At 33.5% G+C, this 15950-nt stretch overlaps 1 protein-coding gene across 2 annotated transcripts; it reads right to left on the minus strand.

The window, feature by feature from the left end:
- Nucleotides 1–606: 606 nt before the first annotated feature.
- Nucleotides 607–8313, minus strand: LOC130648873 (uncharacterized). 2 transcript variants are annotated; one of them, XM_057454994.1, is made up of 3 exons: nt 6282–8313; nt 1346–1382; nt 890–1164 (listed from the first exon to the last, which is right to left on the minus strand). In XM_057454994.1, the coding sequence occupies exons 1-3, from the start codon at nt 6867–6869 to the stop codon at nt 1034–1036; spliced, it is 756 nt and encodes a 251-aa protein (XP_057310977.1). In that variant the 5' UTR covers nt 6870–8313; the 3' UTR covers nt 890–1033. The 2 variants fall into 2 exon arrangements, with proteins under 2 accessions (XP_057310970.1, XP_057310977.1); XM_057454987.1 differs by lacking the exon at nt 6282–8313 and having other exon boundaries at nt 607–1164; nt 1346–2961.
- Nucleotides 8314–15950: the final 7637 nt, after the last annotated feature.

Consider the following 15950-nt stretch of genomic DNA (forward strand, 5'->3'; position numbering starts at 1 on the left):
AAATGTAAACAAACAAAAAATATAACTTTTTAAATTAGTTCAAGCAAGCATAACATTTAAGCAAGCATAACATAACAAAAAACATGATAGTTCAGTTGAATAAGTAAGTCAATCTTCCTCATCGTTTTTCCCGTCGAGTAATACCATTTCTTCTTCTTCACTAATATAATTTTGTGATGTCACATTGTCTTGCTCTTTTTCTTTTAGGCACATCTTAATGGAGTTATCCTCTTTTAGCCTTATCTCAATTATCGAGTTATCCCGCTGATCAAACTTAACTATAACATCTGCCTTGATCATTTTTTTGGCTAGTGGAATCTTTTTGCAACACGGAATGCCAAAACACTTCTCCAACAAGCTAGGTGAACAATCTAAGACAAGTTTGCCAGTATCGCGAGGCATCTGTCATGGTGCAACAATTATTGCATATGGTATAGTCCTTCTCAACTTCAAGGTCATTGGATTTGCATGAAGGACACTGGAATTTTTCTGAAAAACTTTTTAAATCTACACTAGTTATGGTGAAATGTGAAGTACAATCTGTTACTGTTACTGCTTCGTCGTTTATTTCTAATGGATCCACAGTTCCTAGTTTGGTGAATGGGGTGGCTTTCAAGAAACGATTGTTCATATTTTTGATACCCTTAGTTCTGTTAAAATATATGTTTCCTTGTTTTTCACTTGCCCACATTGTTCATTATAAAACGTGATTGGCAGTTTTTCGCTTGTTTCGTCAATAAGAATGGCATTGCGATATGACATATTTTTTCCATTCTTGTCTGTCAGCGCCTTAGTTTCACTCAGTTCATATAGATATGCTTTTGTGTTTACGATTTCATACAGCATCGATTCATTAAGAATTGCTGGAATAGTTTTGAGAACAACTTCAGGGGTCTGCAGTTCAAAAGATGGAGCAAGCTTTTTCACAGATGAAAAATCTGTTATAATGATGTCATTAGTGTCGCTCCTTTTGTATTTTTTTATTTCACATCCAGTGAGATCTTTGTGAACTTCTGATACCAGTTTATGTTTTTCAGGGGAAAAACAAACTGTTCGTTCCATTTTGTCCTCTGTGTTTAGAAGGAAATAAGTATTTCCTCTTTGGATTGTTTTTAGCAGTTTTAATTGGTGATACATTCGTAACATACCCAACAATAGAATTATCTGAAAAAACAAAATCTATAAATTCTATCTATAAATTCCTGCCAAATATAAGAATACTGACACTGACATTTATATTTTAATATAAGATTAAAGTTTATGACCTAAATTATGTAGTTTGTTTTCTTAACACTTTACAAATGGTTAAACGGATCCTTTAAAATGGTAAAGAAAGATATCTTACCAAGACGTTTTTTTGGTGTTTTCTGTTCTGACGACATCTATAAATAAATAAAATAGACATAAATATATAAATATAATGTAAATGAAGTCCCTGATTTTGGAATAAATACAATAAATTTAAACAAAAAGATATTAGACATATTGTATCAAGCTTCCAATGTTTGATTTGCACAGAAATTGCACAATGATCTGAGTAATATACAGGTATAATAGCAACAGACAAATTTTCAATATTGTGAAATTCATTATTTACATATACATGATCTATAAGACCACCAAGTATATGCGTTGGCTCGGTGACCAAAAGTTTGTAATTTAATTCATTCATCCTAGTAAGAACAGGTGGAAGTATGTCACAGAGTGCATTTGAATTAAAATCTCCTAACACAAAATCTGGTTTATGAAGTTCTACAAGATTTGAAACATAATCTGCAAAACGCTGTGGGTGGCAATTGTTACTTTTATAAAACAAAATTAGTGAGATAAAATGGTCACTGGTTGAAAAAAACTCGAGATATAGAGCACTTTGCAATCGCAAAATATTACATTGAAGATATTGTTTTTTAAGAAAAGCTAAGCTTTTAAATCGATCTGTATTGTTATGCAAAAATAAGTCATGCTCTAAAAAATGCTGTGCACTGTATTCTTTTAATTGGGACTGTATGAGTTTCAAATGCATACTGGTTAGATCGCATTTTTAGTATTCCAGCTTGATGGTCATTAAATTTGACAAAAATAGTTTGGATGGTTCCATCATTGTTATATTGTATATCACGAAAAAGACCAATTTGACCATTGATAAGTCGATCATCGATATCAATATTATTAGTTAGCATTATCAAAGCATTTCTCTTTATAATTAATGACTTACATAGTCCATTTGTCTGACTTACATTTCTGTCCAAAGCTTGATTGATTTTTGATATTGATACATTTTCAGGAAATTTGTCAAGGGAATTAATGACAATGTTTTCACCTTCTAATTTACTAAGTTTTGACAAATTCAGTTGGTCTTTTAAACTATTTTCTGCAAATAAATATATCGAGTCAACTGGTATGTTTTTTGCAATTCGTGAATTAAGAAGTAACAAATCTTTGTCACCTACTTCTCCAATGCGTACATTATTTAGAAGTTTTATGAAACTATCATCTCCTTGCTGTCTCATACAGTTTAAATGATTTCCATGGATGACAAATATTAAGAAAGTCATGTTTAAATGGAGTGAATATCTTAGCCTCTTGAACCGGAGGAAGTTGGTATAGATCACCTACAGCCAATATGGTCTTATTCGCAAATGGGTTATCAAGACTCATCTGGAATATCTCGCACAGTCTTTTGTGTATATGATATAATTTAACATTTGAAACCATGGAGATTTCATCAATTATAACAACATTAAGATGCGAATATTTGTCTCTAAATTTGCAACGAAGGTTGTCACTCAAATTGTGTAAATTCAAAGATTTTGATTTAGGAATTCCAAAAGCAGAGTTGATGGTGGTTCCATCTATGTTAATAGCTGCAACACCTGTAGGTGCTACTTTTAATACCTTGCATTTTTCAGGTGTACCTGAATATAAGTTAAACAGCTTTGATAAAGATTGATAAATAGTATTTATTAGGTAAAGATTTTCCTACACCTGCACCACCAGTAACGAAAACTTGAAGAGGTTCTACCCTTCTGAAAGAATTACAATTTTGCTGCTTTACTTTGTTATTTGCCCATTCATACAAAAAATCAAAAAATAAGCGCTGTTGTTGATTTAATGACCGTATATTCTGCCTTAAGGTATCATCACTTATTAAATTATTAGAACTGATAGAATTATTAGAAACTGAATTAAACAAAACTGGCTGTTGATAGACTTCCTCTAAATTCAACTGATCAGTTTGTTCAGTTACAATTGTATCTTCAATCATTACATTATTAGATGCACTCATCCTCATATATGCAGCATTTACATCATCAGAAAAAGGTTCAAAAATACTTCTATTTACATTCACAACATCTAAGACTCCATGTTGTAACAGTTTTTCACAGTAACTATTATTAATAAGCAATTCTGTTTCTGAACGAAAGGGGAGAAACAAGAACAACAGATAATGAGCATGCCTTTCGGGGAACAAATCATTGTTTGGGATTGAATAACGCAAAATTTGTCTAACTTTCCTGCAAACTAACTTTTCCTTGCATGACATTAATGGTATAATACTGGGAAAATTACAGCCAGCTTGAGAATTCTCTGAAATATCTGCTGTAAGTATAACAGGTTGAAAATCACATAAAAACTCATTATCAATTTTATCATTTTTGACACAATAATGAGATAAAAACATAGCAAGACACATATCATCAACAGATGTATAACGTCCTGAACAAAAGTTACTATCAGGTCTATCCATGTAACGATCGATCATATTTTTTGCATATATATCAGTGCTTTCTGAATCAAGTTCATTTAACAAAGCATTTTCGTAACCAAAGTTCTGGTAAACTAAACACTACAGCCTCTTGCAAGGACATTTGTCTTGATGTGGCATAAGCAGATGCCAATTTGTACATAGCTTCCCTGGTACGCAGTTTCATTGATTGTATCTCCTTACTTGCTTGAATAAGAGCCTGAGATGATTCAGACTCTGATTTCGAAAAGTATGAACACATATATGATACCGCTTTATAGTAATTGAACACTGGTTGTATGTCCATATTAGCCTGCCAAGCTTTTAAAATATAAGGGTTATAGTTGTTAATGAAGCAAGAATCTGGAGGACGCTTTAAGTGTATTTCATAATCTGTTGAACTTGAAATTGACAAAGCGTGATAGTAATCTTTTTCTACTATATTTAATTCATTAAGGATGTCACTTATACTTATGGAATCACCCTTGTAACCTTGCTTGCTGGGATCTAAATACTCATTTATATACGTCTTTACCCTGCTTAATATATTATTTCGCTCTGTCAAATCATTAAATTGTTCCTCAGTTGTTTTTTTACTTGAAATTGGACATGCTTACAATAGTCCTTTGAGTAAAAAACCTGCCAAAATTATACCTACATGGTGTGTTTTTGTATTTGCGACAAGATTTTGAATGTTTGTGAGTCTGGTATTTTTTCACTAAATTGTATAACTCATTCTTTTCTCGTGGTAGGTAAGCATGGGTTGTAAAGTCTAAAAAATTAATGTAGTTAGAAATATTCCTCTCTGTCAGTGTAGGCGCATCTTTAACCCAAATGAAGGAATGAGTATGTTGAGTTCCACGAAATTGAAATTCCACACGTATAGCATAATATAAAATTTCCCCTAAAAGATTTGTTCTCAATAGTACATTTCGAAAAAGTAGTTCAACTCTATATTGAAGATGCCTTGCAACTAATACAGGGTTTTTGTTAAGTATTTCGCATCTTTCAAAGTAAGTCAAGTTGCTTATAGCTTCCTCAGAAAGGGGATTCATATCAAGTTTAGAAATGATGCTGACAAGCTCGTCCCATTGTAAATCGGCACAAGACAAAGTGAGAAAAAATGTGGGACAACCAAGTTGTCGAATCATGGTCAAGACTTCAAGTTGAAATCTTTTCCAATAGGCAGGTGTACCTTTTATCTGATTCATGAAAACAAAAGCTTTGTTTGTTGAAACTAGTGATTGTATAGTTTCAGAATATCCTTGTTGTAACATACCTGCCGTTACATTGGCAGAACTCTTGCGCATTGCAATGGAAATCTGATTGTTAAAACTTAGTTGTTGCAAAACGAATTGAACAAAGAAAATGTAATCTGATGAAGATGCAAATGTTTGCTTATAGTGTAATAACCTCTGGTTAAAATACTTTACTGGTGAAAGTTTTACATCTCTTTCTACTTTATATCCGAATTCACCCAAACTAAAAAGAATAGGGAAGGAAAGCTCTTCACAATATTGATCATTTAAAATACTTGTTGGCACTTGTCCTTCACCAGGTGCAATCTCAAATATTTCAGTTGTAAGATGTTCTGGAATAATACACATTTCCCCTGCTTGTTGGCGAAAAGAATCCAACGGATTAGAATCAGTCTCTAAATTATCATTGACAGTACTACTATCTAATTCAATGCATATTTCTTCATCAACATGTAAATTAAGCAATTCTTCAGAAATGTTTGCTACATTGATATGTACATCACTATACAATTTGTTGTTTAATTTCAAATAAGTTAAAGCCTCTCCAACTTTCGCAGGCGAAACAGGCTCATAATAGACATGGCCATTAAATTGCAATTTTTTTTTCAATTTAACTAAGAGTATACCAGAAGAATCAATATTCCTAGGAAGTGAATTGCAGGTGCTGTCAACGTCAACAGGAATATTACAAATAGCACCTTTAACTTTTGGCATTTGACCCTTTGACATTATTGCAATTTTCTTGAATAAAATTCTCTTCGATATAAGCACTGCCTCTAACTTATTTAAGCATTTAAGTTCATTCGGAATATCATTGACATATAATTTATTAGCCATCGCTTGACAAGGAACTTTACCGTTTTTCACATTTTGTTTACATGTATTACAAATATACAATAAGCCATTTTCTATTTGAATATTCTTATATATTTTGTTACCTATTTCACTGCATTTTAAAGGATCAAACACTACAACAGATTTTTTATACAAACATCGCCCACATATAACACATACATAACTTGGTCCTTCAAATATTTGTTGCCGAAAACCCTTAATGCTAGTGTCAACAGTGTCTAATAAAAATGATAAATTTTTACAATTTGTAGCTGAGTTAGATTTGTTGTCAAACTTTTTCTTTGGACTAGAAACAACTTTTAAAAAAGGGGCTTTATGGCCTTCAAGTATAACAGCTTTATCAGCTTCTGTCACATTCTCTACAGAAATCGAGATAACTGAATATCATATTGTGTAGGGTTTATGGAATTATTATGGTATACCTTTGATATATATTTTGCGACTTCAAACAAATTAATAAACTTTAACACAACAGCAGTACCATCTGGGCATGGTCTACCATTAGCATCTCTTGAATGAGAATCAATAATGTAATAATGACGATTGCATTTTAAAATTGACACTGCAACACCATTGATAATAAATATAATTCTTGTTTTATTGTTTAAATTTGACCTTAAATTAGAAATCAACTCATTAATAGAAGTAGCACTTGAAGTCACAAAAAAACCAAAACAGTTATGGGCAAAATTTACATCCATATTTACACCTTCAAGTGAAACAGTTCTAGGTAATTCAGTGCATGTTAAAAATTGAGTTGTATTTTGCAGTTTGTACAAATTATCACCCTTTTCAAGAACACAATTGATGTCATTTTTTGTCCATCGCGAGACATGCTTAAAAAATGAAAAGAGAGATGCATATAATGATATGCAGGTACATTGGATTCCTCTTGTATAGCTAAATTTTTCGTGACCCTGATAAAATGAACCCTTCGTACATTTAATAATTGTGTAAGTTAGGCCAGAATCTACTTCAACGCTTGTACCACATTCTGACATTTCTAACATAAAGAACGCTGGAAAAGTTGAATAATGTTGGAAGGACAAGTGTACAGTCAATTGTCAGTAAAATGAAATAAAATAAATTTATTATATACCTTTTTACAATCAAAGTTTTACTTTACTACTTCCAACCAGTTTGCAACCAGTACTGCGCGGCATCGTGGTACAGCATTTGAGGATTGAGGAGGAGTATTCGAGCACATGGACGCTGATTGGCCGGTTTTATGGCAAAATCATTTGATTGGGGAAAAGTAGCAGGTACCATGTGAGTTTTCGCGTGATTATGCAGTTTTTACCCGAAGATAACGTGATATTTCACGTGATTTTTTTAACTTTACTAACCGCCTCGGAGACACGCGTAACTTCACTTAAATCCCAGAAGATCAAGATTTTGTTCGAGCTTTCAGCCGAAACTAGAAGCTGTGTGTTCCACAGCTAATTAAAAAAAAGGTTGCAAAGCATTTCGCAAGTTGCAAGCAAAATTAAACTATCCAATACTTTGTCCCTAGTGCTTCTTGTTGCTTTGGCGCTGACATCTTCCGAAATACATCAAAATTGAATATCATAGCGTAAAAAAACCCTGTGGACGAGGTAGGAAAATAAACGCTCAGCAGAACAATTCGTTGCGCAAAAACAGTTGGTTTTTTTTGCAAATAGAGTGCGCAAGTGTTTGATGTGCGTGGGATATTTTTTTCAAAATGTGCGAAAAAGTTAGATTACGCGAAACTAACAAAAACAAATAATGCGTGTTAAAATTTTGTACCGCCTTTTCCCACAGAATGATAAAAGTAAAGAGCGCAATACAAAATTACTCTTTTAGCAGTATTCCGGAAGATATGTAATACATCGAGTTGTACAACCCGCAGAAATTGGTCCTAACGTTAACGATTTCGTAAATGACCTTACCACAAAACAGTATTTTTTCACGTAAAAATACCGGCACTAGAAGCCACAGAATCTGCTGTAACGAATTTTGAAAACTCAAGGGAAAGAATTAAAACAAAAACAAACAAATCAAAACAGTTTTTTAACTTTATCAAGATTTATTAAATAGCTTCAATTTTGGGCAGCAAAACAATAACGGTTTCGCTTTCTTTTCACCACAAGCATTGGAAGATTACATCACTCACTCCCATCGTACACAATCTAAAATAAAGTCCATAAAATTTGGCTTAGGCAATTGTCTAGGTTGCCTAACATTAGATCTGCTTCTGAATGCAATAACTGACTGACTTTTGGAGATTGTACGAGGGATACGTTTTTTATCATAATTTTACTTTTAAGAGAGAAAGCGCAAAAGTTTCCAGTTCAAATATGTAATAGATGTGACCAAACCATGTGATAAAAATTGTGCAATTTGATTTGTTGAAACATCGTGCTTTCGAACGAGAAATAATTCGAACGGAAAAGAAGTGGCATCGAATTTAAAAATAAACACACCATTTTCTCTTTACCAAAGAAAGTTGAAGTTGCAAACGTTTTGAAATTTAATTGTTGAAACGGCGTTACATATGTGTCAGTTTCTTTCGCGCATTTGTTGTTGGTAAAGTATTGTAGATTCTGTTTTTACGAAGACATGGAAAAAAAGAAAGAAAGTGGATATATTTCAAAATATAATGAGAAGGATCAGTAAGTTTTCTTAATGTTACCCTTAATATTTATATGAATTACAATGTATACATATTTCAAGTTAATTTGGTGTCATTATTTCTCATATGCTATAGAAAAATTTCTTTATTATAGGTTGATGAAAAAAGCAACAAAAAGGAATTGAGAAGATTCCCGTTTTAAGAAGAAGAAACAGTAAGTAATTCTAGGTACTATATAACTAACATTGTATTTAGGCACGTCAATTGAAAACTGTAGAATTTTCTTCGAACACCTACAACCATTCACATAATCTTTGAGACAAACTAGAAATTCTATCAAAAAACCAGAAATGGCCGTTGACGCAAATGCCCATTTTTCCAACTGAGACGGTTTAAACATGTAAAAAGCGATATTTAGCCTATAGCAGCACTGTAAGGCTAAGTTCTAGTGAACTTTTCGGTTTCACTAGTTGAATTCAGAATTTCCTAAGACCCTAGTCTTAAGTCGAAGCTAAAACTGAAGTTCCTTGAGCCTGGAGGCTCAAGTACGTCAAGTTTGAGAAGACTTGTGGTGCGAGTTTGTAAAATTTTTTAGTCAAAATTTTTTAGTCAATATTTTTGTGGATGATTGTAGCTTCACAATTACACGTCTTGGCATTTCCGAGAAATGTTCTTATATAAAAGCATGTATCTTCGCTCTGTGACAAATTCTACTTGCAATTTATATCACTAGTTAGATCATATTTTGATACCTTTGTTTCTTTTCTATAGCAAATAGAAGAAGAAATTTATGAAAAATCGTTTCGATACTGAATACGCACGTAAAAAAATGCAGAGGTGATGAAGAATGTTTATGCTTGGGAACATAAAGTTATTGTAAATAAATATGAGTTATCAAGTGTCTTCTGATACTAATGTAATGTAACGAATGTGAATACTAGTTGATTATAAAAGAAAATTTTAAAAGTCACTTTTTGTTTTAAAGAGCCTCTTTGTTACGTCTGCTAACTTCGCAGTTATACGTCTGTAAAAGGTCGGCAGACGTCTATATCTCATTTGTCATCAGCCCACCTTGGTGTCATCCCCAATATAAAACAAGATCTGAACATGAATAAAAGTGAAGCACCTAATTCTGCAAATTCCGGTAACTGAAAATATGACATATCATTTAAAGTGGAGAGTCATTCCTTTAAAAGGTTGCTGGGTATCTACTTTTCTGTGTTCACCTTTTATTGGACATAAGAATAACTTTAAGGAAAGCTCTTATTCTAGAGTAGTTAAGATAAATTACGAGTTTTTTAAGATTTTTCTTTGAGCTGTAAGAATATGCTAAAAAAATTACATTGGTATGTAAAATGTTTATATAATAAGCATTATTTTAAAAGAAAAAAGGGGTTACGGTATCATGAAGATAAATAGATCTTTCCTTGCACGTATTCCACTTTGTATGTAGTTATATTTGTCCGACCAGCATTATTTTTTGGTTTAGGAAGGAAGTGATCGATAGGCTAAGCTGTAAAGAAAAGGTTTTTGGCAAGCAAAAGCGAAAGTGAAGGTAGATGCAAATAAATACAGCAGTATACACTTATAGTTTAGGAAAATTTGCTAAAACTTTTGCCATTAACTAATCTCACTAAAAATACTAGACTTTTTGACAATATGATTTTATACGAGGGCTATGCGAAGAATAGCTTTGTTTTTTCAGGGGTGTAATGTTAAGATTCTTTACTAGTCAACGCATGTTACCACATGGGACTTCCCCAAAGGTTTTCTTTAAAAAAAAAGAAATAGTAGACACATTGGCAACTCCACAACAAGCTAACTATGAAGGAAATTAGAAGTAAGTAAACTATATATGCTGCTTGACTTTCTTTATCAATAAGAAACCTAGAGTAAATTTGCAACACGCAGGTGTGTGTTGGCTAAGTACCTGACAAGGTATTCTAAAGTTTGGAGCTAGCACGTTAAATATAAATATCATTTATCATAAATATATTCATGTGCGAAGGTATACTACATTGGTGATGCGACGAGCTCTGTTTTTAGTGTACAACCGCTGAATAAATATGAAGCCCTTTGATTTCCTCCTCAATTATGTCTTATTTACATTATGCCATCAGATCATGTGTTTGAATGATGACGTTAGCACATTTCTATATATGTCATATACTTTTTTAATATCTCTTTTTTACTATCATGTAGGGTGACGATACTTAGTTTTAATATTTATTAATTAGACACCTGCATGCCATCAATCAATATCTATTATACGTAACCATATTGTGTCAATAATACGCTGTAATATTTTCGCAATATGCTGCAAAGCCGATATGTTAATTTCTTAAGTTGATTGTGTCTTTTTTCCCTGTTTAGGTTTGGAAAAGTTGATGCCCAAGTGAACCATAGCGTCTTATAATGTTGGTTTTTGTCTACGTTGGTTTACGGTTATTCTTCATTTTATTAGCGCGTTATGTTAACTAAACTAAAAATCCATCTACATTTACACTTGGGGCATGACAAATCGAAGCAAAGCGTAACTTCGCAAGAAAATACTTGATTGGCTATCTACTAGTTATTGATTTTTTTATTTTTTTGTTCCTGTTTGCAAGAAGAAAAAAAATGAAAAAATATTTTGACTTTTATAATCCAGAAACCACAATTGTCTGTTCCGATCCACTTTGGAAATTAGCCAGTGTCAAGTCAGTTTTGATTTTCTCCGCTATTTCCTGTATTTATTACTCATGGTGTCAAGATTTGGAAAAAGAAAGTTTGGAAAATTTAAAGAGTAACTCTGGGAATTTTACGTTATTTTTTATTGCACGAGTTGGCTTTACGAAGGTTTAAAATCTTTTGTTTAAAATTCATTTTAAATTTCTTTTTTCAGTGTCCTCTATTATGCTGTGTACAGTTTTTACATTAGATAATGTGATAGAATGAACCGGACATCATCTTTCAAGATTTGCTTTCCCGCTCTTTCTTAAGCAAGAATAAGGAAATGCGCAGAACTTTTTTTGGAGTGGAATCAAACCTTTTGACACAAAATTAATTGTTGGGAATATTTTATTTAACCCTGACAAATATCTTAATTTTGGTAAAGGTGTGACATTTTTTTTGTTCGATAGGGTTACGTCCATGCGCATCGTATCTCTAGAGAAAGTAAATGTAAATATTGTTTTCTTTGTTATGTTATTGAGAAAAAGAAAGAAAACAGCAGATCATACAAGCGTTTTTACTTACATCTAGCCAACGCAACGGAAGCCAACGCACGTAAAACGGCTACCCATTGGACTTCAAAAATGCTCTGTTATACTAAAACGCATTTTAAACATCTTTGATTTTCTAAATAAAGTTCTAGAGAAGAGCGGGCAAGTTAATTGTGCGCTAAAAGCAAAAAGTGTTAATGATATAAACTTTTTTCCTAGTTTCGGCTGTTTTCTTTTTGCTGTGAGTAAAATGGTGGGTAATTGGAAGACAAAAAGTCATATAAAATGTTTGTACCAAAAGTAATTTAGTTAACTTTCAAAAGCTTTTTAGGAAAGCATTGAAATTGTATCGATGTAACTTGCCGGCTAAATTGAGTTTAAAGTTATCTTATGTTTTAGTATATTCCATCAAAATTAGCCACACATTTTCACAATTCGTTGAAAATAATGCTAAGATTTTATCACTATGAAATATAGTCTCGGGGTAAGCAAATAATAACTTGGTTTGGAATAAAACTTTCAAGTCCAGTTTTCAAAAACATTAACAACAGCCATCGCCCTCAGCTGTGTAAGGATCTCTTGATCAAATTACATCTAGTTGTTGTGTCTGTAATAAGTAATACTTTACATCTTTATAAACAATTTACACAAAGATATACACTATTGTAAAAAATAAAGATGATTTGCAGTTTTTTCTACTGCTATTTCTGTAAAGAGAGGTTTGCCATGGTTATATATATTATAGAGGTTATATTCAAATAATGTTCTCAGTAATGGTGTTGTATCAAGTATAAACATCGTGCATATATTGGAGCAACTAATCTGCGGATACATGACGGGTAGTACTTCTGAAAGATGGAAAAGAACTCTTTTTTACAATGCACAGTCAGTTACACATAACATTACGTGTACTGAATAATATTGGTTTTGTAGGCTTATTAAAGTAGTATTTACAATGCAGTTTTTGCATGTTCTAGTATGCAAGAGAGAAATGTGAAAACGTACTTTTATCGGTTTGAATGCCGAAAGCGAGGGACAATACATCTGCATTTACTAGTATGGCTGAAAATTAGTCGGCAGATAGATTTAAAGAGGCCGAAATAGAAAATGAAGTCCAATAATCCTTCAATCGGATAATATGTGATTAAAACAATTCGTTATCAAACATGCTGATATTTCTGACTATCACGCACATAGTTAATGATTGTGAAATAACAAAACAGCAAGCTGTAATGATGGAACTAGTCGACTGACTCTTTTGTTTTTGAATTGTAGAGGTTACACCCTCTAGAGATCTATATTCAGTGCAAGATCTCCCTTTTTACTTCATTTAATTTTATATGCACGTCTGCCACACAGCGCGAAAGCATACGCCCAAAATCTGAGAGCATATATTGACACATTCTTGGGGATGCTATAGTGCCGAATGGACGTTCAGGTATTACTACCATATTAAAAATACTGCGAAAAAAATGAAGAGACCTAATTGTGAAAGATAGTCCTGTTGGACCGGTCTGAAAACAGCTAATATACGGCTCTTTGGGAATATTTGCGAGATTTTGTTACTTAAGAATGAGTATGAAATTGTCAGATATTTAATAATTTTAGTCACCTACACCATACTGGGTGAAAAACCACGACTTGTTGCTACAAGATATCTTTCCGCTTTCAATATTGCATACTTTTGGCAACATACATATGAATGTACCATTTTTATAATGTTAATGAAGAAACAGAAAAATTACCACCACGTATTTCATATTTTGCGAATACCGTTGCTGTGAACAGTAAATAATGGGACGATGAAAATGCGATGGTGCGTGACATGGAAAAATTTGTCAATAAAATTCATTTTATTCGAACTTTTCTCTTCTGTATTTTGAGTCCCCTAAAATTCAACTGTTTTTCTATAAAACTTGGGAATTACTTTCACATTTTTGTGTAATTATGTGGTATATGGATTTTTTTTTTCTTCAATACTTGGTAAACATTGTCGTTAATGTTTAGGACGGATCGCAGACACGTGTCCCACAATGAAAACAGAATAATGTGTAGAACACCTAACTGATGAGTAATAAAGGTTTTTATTCTGTAAAGAATATCATGTTAACAATCAACAAACCTAAGAAGTTTAATCTTTCCATTGAAAATAATGAATCATCACTTAGTAGTAAAGAAGAAGAAGTTGATCATGATGAACAACTTTTATGTAGAGAAACAAGTATGAAATGTCACTAGAATTGAAGCAAAAATTGTTGTGTTGCAAGGTAATGCGGGAACAGGTAAATATAAATAAGATTGTTAGTTAAATTTTAATTAAATAAGTAGATTAACTTACTTATACTAAGATTAAATTTTAGGCAAAACATTTTTGATCAAATGCATCATAGAAGATGTAATGCATTAAGAAAATAATGTTTTAGTAGCAACACCGACAGTAGTCATGATCCACTTATACAGCCTGGTTTTTTAGCCTGGTTGTACTGAAGTATTTTGTCTACAGGGACGGTGGTTGTAAACTGGGATTCGGCTCCCAGAAGTAGGTGCTGAAAACACTTTTTTGCTTGTTACAAGTATGAGTACTGTCCAACTAGGACCTAAAAGCATTTTTTATGAAAATCGTAAAGAGAAAAACAATTCTTCTATCAAAAACAACACGACACAAAGAAGAGCGAACAACACAAACGGACTGGTTACAGATCGAACACAAATAGAAAAAATCTATATGTCAAAATTATATTATTATAAAAAAGAACCCTCCTTCACACGTGTTACAGGGCTCCAACACTCAGCCTTGGAGGTTGTCACAACAGGACCAGCCTGTGAATATTTTGACTAAGGACAGCAGGGTTGTCAAGCCTGAAGACCAAGTTAGTAAACTTGGGCACCTTACTGAACTGGGGTAAAAAGCGGGGTCGTTACACTTAAAGACAGGCTAAAACCAAACCCCTGCGCTAAGCATTTTATAAGTTACCAGAGAAGAGTTCACTCATTATCCTCTGGGTATTTACGGTAAACTGATTTACATTTTCCTCCCCCATGACCCTTCTTCGTGCCAACACAGGTCCGTCTGGATCGCGGGATATTGACAAATTCCTATGTGCAATGATGCAAATGAGAAACACACCTGACCCTGATTGCAAAATTTCTCCAGCCCAGATCGTTTTCGGCACACCCATCAGAGATGCCTTTGCATTCGCGAACCATCTGGTCAAGTACGATAACCATCACATTCGTCCACTATGGCATGATGCGTGGGCACAGAAAGATATAGCAATGAGAAAACGATTCTTTTACTGAATCAAAAAGCTTGATACCAAAACCCACAGCCTACCATCCCTTCAACTTGGTGATCGTTGTTTCATCCAAAATCAGGCAGGCCACTACCCGAAACGTTGGGACCGCTCCGACACAGTGGTTGAAATCCATGGTTTTGAAAGCTACACCCTGAGAGTCGATGGCTCTGGCAGACTTACAAGATGCAACCGCAAACACCTTCGTCGATTCTCACCAAAGGATCCAGCTTGTACCTTTTGTGCCATAAACTGTACCATAAGTTACAGAAACATGAAGTGAGTTGGACAGATGTCAATCTATCAGTCAGGGTAAACACCTAATTAGGCGGCATGACCTAATTAGGCGAGTTCTTTAGTTAGGCGACGTGATGTAGTTTAATTAGGCCACCCATAGCCTGACTAGGCCAACGAAAACTTTGTTGTAAATACGTCGAAATTATTGCGTTTCGCACTACAATTTTGACAAAATATCGTCTTATTTGCACAGTGCATTGGTAACTTAAGGCCCAAACCTCGTGTGGCCCTATTTGTTGTTTTCAATAATGGATTTCAGCCATTCACGCCGCAGGGAATAATAAATATGGCGGACGAAAACGTGGCATTGTTTGATGAAGATTTAAAAGTTGTTACAACAGGTGAGTCATAAAGAAACGTTAAAAAACAACCTACCGAAGGACAAAAAACGAGTGAGAGCTCAATACTTTAGAGAAGATAATAGTGTAAGAAGTCATGGTCGATATAAGAGAAAATTGGGGTTTACAAAGTCAATGCACGATTTAAAGTTGACCACTGGAGATGACTGCTATCTGGAAATGATTACATGTCAGGGTACTTCATCAGAAAAAATAATGCAACTTCAAAGGAGTTAATGGTCAAGCATAAGCGGTTTAGCATGTTATATATTCCTGTTTTGCCAAATGCCACAGCTGCTTCTGCTGATGTTCAGATACCACTAACACCATCTCTTTCTCCACCAATTTTGTCACCCGCATCATCTTC

The sequence above is a fragment of the Hydractinia symbiolongicarpus genome, chromosome 1 (genome assembly GCF_029227915.1).
Source record: "Hydractinia symbiolongicarpus strain clone_291-10 chromosome 1, HSymV2.1, whole genome shotgun sequence".
NCBI lineage: Eukaryota > Metazoa > Cnidaria > Hydrozoa > Anthoathecata > Hydractiniidae > Hydractinia > Hydractinia symbiolongicarpus.

Excerpts from the sequence above, each read along its gene's own strand:
- LOC130648873 (XM_057454987.1), bottom strand. The coding sequence starts at position 2,023 with ATGCATTTGAAACTCATACAGTCCCAATTAAAAGAATACAGTGCACAG. Across the intron at positions 1,165-1,345 it reads AACACCAAAAAAACGTCTTG|ATAATTCTATTGTTGGGTAT; the intron begins GTAAGATATCTT and ends TTGTTTTTTCAG.